Source organism: Macaca thibetana, chromosome 2 (assembly GCF_024542745.1).
Source record: "Macaca thibetana thibetana isolate TM-01 chromosome 2, ASM2454274v1, whole genome shotgun sequence".
NCBI lineage: Eukaryota > Metazoa > Chordata > Mammalia > Primates > Cercopithecidae > Macaca > Macaca thibetana.
Genome location: NC_065579.1, coordinates 14,566,042 through 14,578,467, shown reverse-complemented (window position 1 = coordinate 14,578,467; position 12,426 = coordinate 14,566,042). Strand labels below are relative to the sequence as shown.

The 12,426-nt window shown below is 35.4% G+C and overlaps 1 protein-coding gene across 50 annotated transcripts in view; it reads right to left on the bottom strand.

The window, feature by feature from the left end:
- CLASP2 (cytoplasmic linker associated protein 2) overlaps positions 1-12,426 on the bottom strand; it is a 222,363-nt gene that overhangs the window by 87,933 nt on the left and 122,004 nt on the right. For 45 of the 50 annotated variants that reach the window (XM_050779320.1, XM_050779327.1, XM_050779322.1 and 42 more), the window contains 3 exons: positions 11,457-11,558; positions 4,056-4,226; positions 1,125-1,232 (listed from right to left, as the gene is read on the bottom strand). In XM_050779320.1, the coding sequence (XP_050635277.1) occupies positions 1,125-1,232; positions 4,056-4,226; positions 11,457-11,558 (381 nt within the window). Of the gene's footprint in view, positions 1-1,124; positions 1,233-4,055; positions 4,227-7,713; positions 7,741-11,274; positions 11,302-11,456; positions 11,559-12,426 lie in introns of all 50 variants that reach the window. The other 5 variants (XM_050779319.1, XM_050779324.1, XM_050779335.1 and 2 more) reach the window with 2 other exon arrangements.

The following is a 12,426-nucleotide window of genomic DNA, read 5'->3' as shown; positions in this document are numbered from 1 at the left end:
TATGGTGAAACCCCATCTCTACTAAAAATACAAAAACTAGGTAGGTGTGGTGGTGGGTGCCTGTAATCCCAGCTACTCGGGAGGCTGAGGCAGGAGAATCACTCGAACCTGGGAGGCGGAGGCTGCAGTGAGCCAAGATTGTGCCACTGTACTCCAGCGTGGGTAAGAGAGTGAGACTCCATAGTTTAAAAAAAAAAAAAAAAAAAAAAAAAAAAAGAAAATTCTATACTACCATATATATCTGAGAAAATAAGAATCCACTGGATAAGTAGAACTATGTTCTCCCTGAGCATTTCAAAGTCTGAAGAGCAACCTTCTAAGTCTTACAGTAAACTACACTGTGTTAAAAAGAAAAAAAATCTGAAATGGCTACAGGCTTGTGCATTTAAACAAAGTACTAGTTAAAATGCTGAAGGATTATGCAGAAATTCTAAAGATTCTCAAGGTACATACACAACTATACCTCTCCAGTTATCCTAATACTGACTGTTTAAGAAATCATTTAATATTTTTATAATTGAGGTAAATACAGTATTACAATCAAGGTTACAATACAATTGGGGACAAACAAGTTTTACTGCTGTGACAAGAGCATTAGCTCATAGGAAATGACTGTTAAACTGTAAAATACTATAAAAATGTTAATCCCTACCATTAACAAGTAGTTCATATATTATTTTGTGGCATTCTTTTTAGTAACCTAAGTTAAATGATCTAAGCTGAAATGTTAACATTTCCGCTGAAAAAGACAAAAGTATTTTATCAAACTAGTCCACATTTCACTTGAGATTAAATATTTAAATATCTTTAAATTTGTAGGTTTACCTGTTAAGAAAGATCTAGACTTCAATATTCTGAAGTTTAAATCTATGTGACATTTACTTGATTATGAAGGCAATCTGTTAATACAATGACTAACATATTCATTTCAGACATGTAAATCAAGTCAAAGGAATTTCCCAAACATGTAATTCCCTTTCCTCAAAATGACAGAAAAAAATTTCCTCAAAATGACAGAAAAAGATCTGTCAACAAAGAAAGCTGAATCCCAGGTATGCTGAAGTTAATCGGATAGTGATAACACAATGGATAGCAATGCACGTAACACCTGCCAGAATACATACCAAGTGGCTGAAAAGAACGAACAGGACTTGTGTCCCTGCTGCTCTCCCGACTAGCTTCCCGGCTGCATCCTTGACTCACACTTGGTCGAGGAATACGACTGCTTCGGGCTGGTGTGAAGCAACAGCAGTACAGTAAGGGAGAAAACAGAACAGAGTTTGCATCTTAAAAAATTTTGTTTTTTTCTTTCTTAAAGACTGATCAGTAACTTACATTTTTCTAAGGTTGAAAAGAAATTACTTTTGCTGAAGCATTACCAGGAATACAGTTAAATTCTTAAATATGGTCCTCTAGTTTGTATGAAATTAGAACGGCAAATAATATTTTACTAAACCAAAAATGCTGCAAATAAAAAGATTTAACATACTGTACAATATAGTACAACTTAATTTTTCTCTTTGTTCACAGAACTATAGAGGTTTCTAACACTTTTGGTATCTTAAGTTAAAATCTTGGTTTTAATAGACAGAAAAACCCTATACTTATCAAATATTAATCTAAAGTAAAATACCTATTCTTAAGTTCTTAGTTCAAGATAAAGAGGAAAAAATGCCAGGTGCAGTGACTCATTCCTGTAATTCCAGCAACATGGGTAGGTGAGGAGGGAGAACTGCTTGAGGCTGGGAGATCGAGATCAGGCTGGGAAACATAGTGAGACCTGGTCTCACTAAAAAAAAAATACAAAAATTAGCTGGGGATGGTGGCATACGCCTGTAGTCCTAGCTACTTAAGAAGATGAGGCAGGAGGATTGCTTGAGCCCAGGAGGTCCAGGCTGCAGTGAACTATGATCATTCACTGCACTCCAGACTGGGTAACAGAGCGAGACCCTGTCTCTAAAACAGACAAAAACAAAGGAGGAAAAAATAAGCCAGTGCTTTCAATTCCCATTCTTTTTCTCACCTCCTCACAAATGAAAACCCCACAAATATGGAAAGAAAGAAACAATAAACAGGAGGGAAGACTGACTAAAGGTGGAGCAGAGAATTTAAAATAATGTCTGGAAAACAAAAGGAAGTGAATTAGTTAGATGAAAACTTGAGACGCTCATGGGCCAAATACCAGGCACAGAACAAATGAAAAGTGCTAGGAACAGTAATTCAAAGTCTGTACGCCCAAAAGAAATCTGTGCCATCTACTGAATAAAGACATTCTCAGACAAGCAAGGTTTCAAAAAGCTTGACTCTTACATACAATTTCTAAGGAATTTACTTGAGAATGTGTATGAGCAAAGCAAAAGAGCAAAGGAAGAGAAAGAGGATCCAGGAGGGAGAGATTCAAACCAGGAAAGCAGCAAATGGGAATCTCAAGAAGATAGCTGAGCAAGAGGCCTAGACGGCAACTAATCCAGAGAGTACTGAAAAGAAAGTCTGGAAAAAAATAAGGAATTGCATATTTCCTTTCAGCAATACTGAAGGGAAAGTAATACTAAAGGATATGAGAAGTGCACATTACTGTTAGTCACTTTCTATATACACAGCAAATGAAAACGTGGCATAATTGTAAGTAACTGGTAGGAATATAAGAGAAAAGAATTCATCTCCTTATAACAGGAACATTCTCCTTCAAGTGGTTCCTAACAATCAGTGTACCTTTGGGAAGAAATGGGTTCACAGTACACTATGTGTCTTGGCTGCAAACAACATTCATTTACTCATAACACAGTATATGTTATTTATAGCTTTTCATCTTTTAAAGCCAACTTATGGAACAAATACATAAGACTTGCTTGTGGATACAGAAGAAAATGTATGTGTAAACTTTAATAATACAAAAATTGATAACTCTAAGAGTGGAAGGTGAAGGGAGGAAAAGTATGGAAGTTGAGATACTGATTGAGGTTGATGAAACAAGAAATAGAAATGTGCGTATTTTCTTTAAATATGAGAATATTTTTAAAGTTACATAGGTAATCTGCAAAAGACTTAAAACAATAAAAAATTATTAAAAATAAACTGGAATTATTAGGGGCTTTCTGCTCTGGAAATGACGTATCAAGCAGCAGCTATCCTAAGGACAAAGCCAGCAACATGGTTGATAAAGCAGAAAAGAAGGAAGGGAGAGTGAGAGAAAGGGAAAATAAGACAGATTCTGGGTTCATCATAGCAATGTTAATCAATCAATCCTGAAGGCTGTACAATCTTCAAACTTAAAAGAACCAATAAATCCATTTTTATTGTTTAAGCTGGCTTCGACTGTCATTTCTATCATCTGAAATTTAAAATGTCCTAATCAATACACAGAGAAAATATTAAAGTTTACTAGTATTTGAACAGGGCTGAACTATAACACGAATGTCAAATATACAAGCAACTGTGTATATATATATATGTGTATATGTGATAAATATGTTATAAAATTCCACAATAACCTTTTCCTTTAAAATACTAGCTATATTTTTCAAAGCTCCTATGAATTACAGGGTTTGTTTGTTTTGTTTTGGGTTTTTTTTTTTTTTTTTTTTTTTTTTTTTTTGAGACAGAGTCTCTGTTGCCCAGGCTGGAGTGTAGTGGTGTGATCTTGGCTCACTGCAGCCTTCACCCTGGGTTCAAAAGATTCTCCTGCCTCAGCCACCCGAGTAGCTGGGATTACAGCCATGCAACACCATGCCTGGCTAACTTTTGTATTTTTAGTAGAGATGGCGGTGTTGGCCAGGCTGGTCTCAAACTCCTGACCTCAAGTGATCCACCCCGCTCAGCCTCCCAAAGTGCTGGGATTACAGGCATGAGCCACTGCGCCAGGCCCTGAATTACACGTTTAAGATACCTAATTCAACTCATAACCTATTCTTCAACTGTTGAATTTTTAAGTTATTTTCTTCCAATTTGTAAGTGCCTAATTGTATTCCAAAGTCTTCAATGTTGCTAAAGCCTGAAAAAAATAAAAAAATTTTAAAAAGGGTCACATGTCTCACATAAAAAAAAAAAAATCTTACCCACTGAAAGCCTAGATGGACTAGCCTCTCTGCTACAGCCCTGGCTCCGTGGTATCTTGCTTCTTTTTTGTGCTGAGGCTGAATTGACCAGGACTCTTTGAACACCAGAGCTCACAGTGGACAGGGCTGTTGTGGTCAGAACTCTTCCTGGAGACCCAGACCGGCTACCAGCTGAACACCAAACACATATACAAATGTTAAGATTAAACACCAACAGAATTTGCTGAAAGGATAAAAATTCAAGAAATATTGATAATACAGAGAAAACTGTGATAGTATGACAGGTTCTACACTCAAAGGAAATAGACCGAGGAAGATTTAAATATAATTATAACCTGGAAAAAAAAAAAGGTATACTATATATATGAGCACTGAATGGTAAATCACCTAAATATACTTCGAGTTTTGGAGGTATAAGACACTATGTTTAATAAGGACAATATCATCATAATTTTTAGAACACAAATGGTATACAAGGTTTCCAAAGAAATCACTTATCTGACAATCCATTTCCTATGGCTATCATGTTCTGTGTGAACAAGCTATATAGTCATATGTCACTTAGCAATGGGATACATCCTGAGAGACATGTTGTTGGGTGATTTTATCATTGTGTGAACATCACAGTGTACTTACACAAACCTAGATGGTATAGCCTACTACAGATCTAGGCTATATGGCATATAGCTTATTGCTCCTAGGCTACAAATCCTATACAGTATGCCATTAACAATACTGTAGGCAACTGTAACACAATGGTAAATATTTGTGTATCTAAAAATATCTAAATATAGAAGGGTACAGTAAAAGTACAGTATTATAATTTTTTAAAGCTTTATTTCAAATAGTTTTTGGGGTAGAGGTGGTGTTTGGTTACATGCATAACTTCTCTAGTGGTGGTTTCTGAGATTTTGGTGCACCTGTCACCTGAACAATGTACACTGTACCCAATATGTAGTCTTCTGTTCCTCACCTGCTTCCCAGTATTATAGTTTTATGGGACCACTGTCACATATGTGGTCATTGATTAAATGTGGTTATGCAGAGCATGACTGTATTAAAAAAAAAAAACCAGCAATTCTATCACTATTTTTTTGTTAAGTATATAATAATGATAAACTGTTGGCATTTTAAAATAGTTTGCCTGCTGAGATTTCTCTGAATGGGTACAGCAAAGCTATCTGTCTTACTATGAGACATATTTTTAAACTTAACACAATTAAATTTCAAATGCTGACAAAAGTGGGCCAGCTGAAAAAGAAACTTGCTTTTTGCTATTTGTCTTCAAATAACAGAGCGCTCTTGGGTAGTGACATTCTGGGTTACAGAAGTTCTAAGGGTAGAAAGGGAGTAAGGGGAAAACATCAAATGAATCAGATCCTTTTCTTTCTTTTCTTGTATTTCCGTCCCCTCCACCTCGAGACAGAGTCTTGCTCTGTCATCCAGGCTGGAGTGCAGTGGCGCGATCTCGGCTCACTGCAACCTCCGCCTCCCGGGTTCAAGCGATTCTCCTGCCTCAGACTCCTGAGTAGGTGGGATTACAGGCGCCCGCCATCGCGCCTGGTTAATTTTTGTATTTTTAGTAGAGACAGGATTTCACCAGGTTGGCTAGGCTGGTCTCGAACTCCTGACCTCGTGATCTGCCTGCCTTGGCCTACCAAAGTGCTGGGATTACAGGCCTGAGCCACCACGCCCGGTCTCTTTTCAAATGAGTAATTTTCCATTTTGGAAGGTGGGCATGTGGTCAGGAACACAGGCAGAGTTAGTAAAATCTTTTCAGAGACTGTGCATGGGTTTAAAAAGTTTTAAAAACATGTTTTTAAACTAGAAATGCAAGGGTTAAATTTTAAGGAGATAAGCTCCCTGTCAATCAAAGCACTTTATGTCTACGTTGAATAGAAAAACGGACTAGATAAGAACTCCAAGATATAGTCTAAATGTAGATTCAGAAGAGTAATAGAAAAATTAAAGTTGCAGTTAAATTAATCTTCATGAAAGCAACCTTTTCCCTTTGTGGGCACTACTTCTACCCAGTAAGAGGGCTGTACAATTACATGATATACAGTTTTACCCAAACAGGCTTCATTTCCACAGAGACTCAAATGCCAATGGGGACAAGCACAGGATGTCAAAAAAGCGAGGGGCACTGTGTAAAGCAGGGAGTAGTAAGACGACTGATCAAGAGGGGAGTGCCTGCCCTTTCCTAGACTGAGAGGTGACTTTTTAGTTCTAGCCACCTCTGTCTTGAGGTGATAGTGGATAGGTCTTGGGATTTTTCAAAAATGAAAGCTTTGATATTTCCAGATTTTTATCATATTCTATAGGCCAAATAATACATAAATGGAGACAGACTAGACATGGTCCATGGGCTGGCGATCTGTGATTCTTACTACAATTTTCTTGGAATGGTCCTGCTGAATACAATTTATATTCCTGCTTAATTCTTAAACTTTACCAGCATACGAAATGAAACTTATTTCCTATTAGTGATAACAATATTGTAAAACAAAGCAGTGCTTCCAATGCAATTAACAATTTACTATCTGTATAGAAGGAATTCTAAATTATTGTAAGGAAATTATTCAGGTGTATTTTAAAATAGCTCATTTGAACGTTTCATGATGTTTCAAGTGAAGAATCTTTAAATCCAGTTTCTTTCAGTTATAACCTTAAGGATACTCATATAAGGAACCTGTTTTCTCCATGCAGTGTCTAAACTAAACACACACACCAAAAACATCCAAACACCCAACATGCCACAACTCACAATGCAAGATAGGCCAATGGAATATTTTATGGGAAAACTCGCAACAATATAAAATGTATAAATAATGAACTGAGCACATACAATATGGTATTCTATTAAAACCAATATAAATTTGGGGGGTGGAAGTGTTGGTAGGAGAGACTGCAGAATTTCTTGAAATGTGGGTCTATTCAGCAGATAGGAAACTTACAGTTCAGAAACAGAGTAACTTCTCTTTCTACTTTACATTTACTGAATTTATTAAAAATTATGCAAGTGCACTCTATAAATTTAAATTCATTCCTGCCCTATCCTAGGAAATAAAATTGTCAGTGTTCATTTTGCTTTAATCATTACCCTCTCCTGTGCAATACTCCTGATTCCCACCAAGAGTGTGATAATTCTAGTACCTATGACCCAGTTTGGAATTATTCATACTTAGGAAAAAATACCAAGGCTCCTTCCCCAGTAAAGAGCCGCCAACACTAATTATTTCTTTTAGGAAAACCAGAGTTGATGAAAAGTGTCATGATATATCCAAGGAATAGCATGCTACCAGAAAATACCCATATTTGCAAAACTTGACATCGAACACCTATTTTCTCTTGTGTTACCTAAAGTTTTCAAACTACCATTTTATAGTTTTTATAGCATTTCAAAGCATGACAAAAGCTCCTGTTTCTTTTGAATGTTTATATCCACAGTATTAACTTGTGACATTAAAAAAAACAAATCAAAATTCTGGTAATAAGACAAAGGCCAAAGAAAAATCACAACTGGCAATTTCTGCCCCAGTATGACTACAAATGATAGACTATGATGTTAAGAATTTCTGCTGAATAGAACCCATTCTTCATAATGAAAATAGGGGATCAAACAATAGATGCACACATAAAGTCTATAGATTCTTACCACCAATGGTATTAGCAGATTGTGATCCTGAACAAGTGTAAAGGCAGAATTAGGGTAAGGATTATAATCCATGAAGAGGGAAGGAGCAGTTTTTAAATGGATGGCAGATGGAAATAAGAAAGCTTTAGTCAGTTCTCAGAAAATTAAAAACCCTAAAGCAAAAAAAGCAAACTTTAAAAAATCCCAAAAGCACAGATGTCTTTAACAAAAGCAGTACATTTAGTAGTTTTTAAAGCTAATCAACTGAAATCAGACACTCATGTACAAAGCAGATGAAATGAGATTGCAACAGTAAATGTAAATTCTTCAGCTTTTCTACTACTGACAGTCGAAATCAAAATCATTAAATGTTTGTTTTCATTAAACATTTAATTTAAAACTACTTACAAGGAACAACTACAACACTGTACAGCTGAAGAAAAATTACATGAAAAAGCTACAAATGTCATCTTTCTTAAGATGCACCAAAAAAAAACAAAAGATGGGAGGAGAGGAGACAAAGTTTCTGACAGGCTGTACAACCATTTGTATACAACCAGCCACTACCAACAGAAAAAGAGACACAATTCTGTCATAAATACAGGTCTAGTGATCTCTCCTTTGAGTCTCCATTTATTTATTTATTTTGGTTAGCCATCAGAACACACCTGCTTTGATCTGAGAGGCTTTTTTTTCTAAGTTGTGATACAAAGGTACGGTAAGACCATGCAAGCCCTAATGAATCACTTTATGACAAAGTAAGGATGATGATCACAGTAATATTTCTGTGCAAATATATTGTAAAGAAACTTGCATACAAATTACATAATACCTTTTTAACAAAAGAATTTGGAATGGAACATATAGTCATTCAAATAAGTAAGCAAGCAAACAAACAAAAGTCCCTCTAATATAAAACCCAAATGATTTTACAGAGGGAAAGTCTTCTAATCTTAAAGTCCTATTTAGTCTAAGAAAGCCAATTATTGTGTTTTCACAATTTAGGAGATGTGGAGGATTATGGAACGAGTTTCAAAGTGAAAAGCCAAATGCAAAAAATTATTCTATTTTCTAGTGAAGTGATCTTTACTTACAATGTACATGAAAAGGAGGTCTCTTAAGTATTTTAAAAAAAGCAAAAAAAAAAAAAAAAAAAAAAAAAAAAAAAGGCCCTTGGACTCTTTGCCCTGATATCAGCCTCAGTATTGTTTCAGAAAAGAACTAATATCTCACAATTAATTTTTATCCTTAGACAATGGACACGGAAATTCCTGGTTGTTATCTTTATGCTTTAATTTTCCTAATTTCATTATTTATTTATCTGTTTACTGAAGGCACTAAGAATAACAAGGTACAGAAGTACACAAAAGCAGTCTAAAATTCAGTTGACATTTGATTAAGAATAATAATAAGGATCATCTGTAGTATTTAAAATTTTTTAAAATTTTAAAAAAATTTAAAAATGACAATTTTATTAGCTAACATATATAGTGCTTATTCAAAGCTAAGCAATATTTTATGTATATTAAATACACTACATCATTTAATCCTCACAACAATCCTATGTAGATGCTATTATCCTCTTCATTTTACAGATGAAATTATAGAAGTACAGTAACTTCAAATAACCTCAAAGAGCCAGTATTCAATCCTGGGCAGACTCCAGTGTCCATGATCTAAACCGGTATGTACTTCTCAAACTTAATTGTGATACAAATCACTTGATGATCTTGTTAAAGACTGGATTCAGTAGATCTGTAATGGCATATGAGATTGTGTATTTCTAACTAGCTCCTAGATGATGCTAATACTGGTCTGGGCAGCACATATGGAAGAACACATCTTCTAACTACTATGCTACACTACTAAAGATTAAGTTACTCTAAAAATATACAAGATCAGGGAAGAACATGATATGATCTACTGATTTAGTTGAGATAAAAGTTTTCCTATTCGTAAATAACCTTCAAGCTGCAAACCAATTTACTTCCGCTTATTTTTAGGACTCTTCTTGAGTGCTCCAATCATTACTCTGCCTGGATTTTCTGACTTTGGAAAAAGAGAAGGATCTGGTTGGTAAGACTTGTGTAATCACTATCCTGCCCTTCAATGCCCCATTCTCTTTCCCGATTTCAAGATTCAGGAATCAGGTTAAAAACAAACAAATAGGACATCCACATTCTAATAAATCACCTAAACAATGGTAGAAAATAGTTACATTTATTTCTTTCAAAAATAGCCAAGAAGGCTGGGTGCAGTGGCTCACACCTATAATCCCAGCATTTTGGCAGGCAGAGGCAGGAACACGGTTTGAGCCCAGGAGTTTGAGACTAGCCTGAGCAACACAGTGGGAACCCACCTCTATAAAAAAAAATTAGCCAGGAGTGGTGGCATGCACCTGTAGTCCCAGCTGCTTGAGAGGCTGAGGTAGGAGGATCCCTTGAGCCCAGGAGTTCCTGGCTTGCAGTGGGCAATGATTGCACCACTGCACCATTATAGCCTGGGTGACAAGAGTGAGATCCTGTCTCAAAAAAAGAAAAACAAATAGTGAAGCACATGAATAACTCCCACAATTACTTCCCTAGAAAACTGTCCTGGTTTTAGAGGTAAGCACTAAGGAAAATCTCTTGGTAAAGAAGGAAGAGGAACAAATGATTTTAAATTAATAATGCCATAAATGAGGCCAGGCATGGTGGCTCACACCTGTAATCCCAGCACTCTGGGAGGCCGAGGTGGGAGGATTGCTTGAGGCCAGAAGAACAAGACCAGTTTGGGCAACACAGCAAGACCCCATCTCTTAAAATAAACAAAAAATTAGCCAGGCATAGTGGCGCAAGCCTGTGGCACCAGCCACTCAACAGGCAAAGGTGGGAGCCCAGGAGTTGGAAGCTGCAATGAGCTATTATTACACTGCTCTATTCCAGCCTGGGCAACAGAGTAAGACCCCATCTCTCATAAATAAATAAATAAATAAATAAATAAATAAATAAATAAATAAATAGTTTTTAAAAATGCCATAAATATATGTTTACTATTCTGAAACATAGAAATAAATGATTAATTTTAGCTAGACCTCAAAATTGTGCTTTTTAATAATCGCACTTATGACAGCTTCCAGTGAAAGAGCAAAAATATAAATCCTAAATTTAACATGAATGCAACAGAATTGGTCATTTCAAATTACGTTTCCTCACTATAAATTAGCATATACCTGCCAAAAATGCTAACCAAAAATAGATAATCTAATAGATTTTGGGGAAAATAAGATACCATGTATCTGTCCTTGAATAATGTTACCTAAAATATAACCATATTTTGATGCTAATATATGGCAATTATTTTGTCTCTAAAAAGCACAATTTTCTACATTAGCGTCTGAGTAGAATGTGAACACCTTAATGCTAAGGATTTGTGCTATTTAAAATATCTCCATGCAAAAGTTTGTAAGGCAGATGAAGTTTTTCTTTCTAAGTGGCAGATATCAATGATGCAGCCCTAATAACACACCAAAGACAAGACAACACCCACTCAAAAAATTCCAAAACATGCACAACAACTGATCCAAAACATTGAAAAAAATACCTTCATTTTTGTCAGGTGATGATGAACCTAAAGCACAGAACAAGAACTCAGTATGTGGCTTGTCTTTTTTAAAATTAGCTTTGTCTTTATCCACTGGTCAATCATCTAATACAGTAATATACAAGGAACACACTTATCCTAACATAGTGACAAATATAGGAGGGCTGATAGGCAATACATACGCTGTGATTGAGACACCATTTTTGTTCGACTTCTTCCTCTAGAATCTGTCTTGGCATTTCCCATGCCAGCAAGTGGTGCTGAAAGTTTTGCTCTCACCCGGCCTGAGAAATAAAATAATTACATAATTAAAAACATTTTTCTATAATAATGTTTAATAATGAGGGGAGAAAAATCTCACTATTTTTAGGTATTGCCAAATTCTGTAATAATGTAATCATCAATTATGGGTTCTATTTCTCTTAAAAATTTTATAAACAGTATTTCGTTTTTACGTGTTATACAATAAGCTAACTTTCCTTCAAGGGTAAAAAGAATCAAACTAAAAGATTTACATTCTTAGTTTAATTATTAGTCCAGCAGTTATCATTAAGATAATTACCATAGGCATGTCATTTGTTTCTCAATTGGTAGTTGCAATTCTGAAATTTTAGTTTCCATGAAGTTTACATTATTCTCAACTCAACCCTACAGTTTTAAATATAAGCCTAATCTTAGGAACAATTCAAACCATCCTTTTGACTGAAAATGTATTTCTAAAGGGATCTGAAGGAAGAGATATAATTAGGCAAAAGATTTAATCTCTTTATATCAGATTACTACACATGTATATGGACATGTTTACTGCTCTCTTCCTCCAATCAACCATTTCATTTAGAAAATGATTTCAGGAAATATGTATCACATAAGAGTTGGCATTTTTCTCAATATATTTCTTTTCATACCTCCCGAACTGCTCCTTTCTACTCTACCACTGCCTCATTCCCCTCCACAAAAGTAGGCCACAAACATCCTCACTCTATTTCTAGGGCTCTTTAACCACAAGAAACATGTTTCTCAAGTGCTTAAGTTAGCTGCAGTTAATAAAAATAAGTGAGGACAGAATATATTATTGGATGGTACTTTGTTGTTCTTAAGCAATAGTCTCAACTATTATCAAATCAGAACCAATAAGGTTTGTCATTTAAAAAG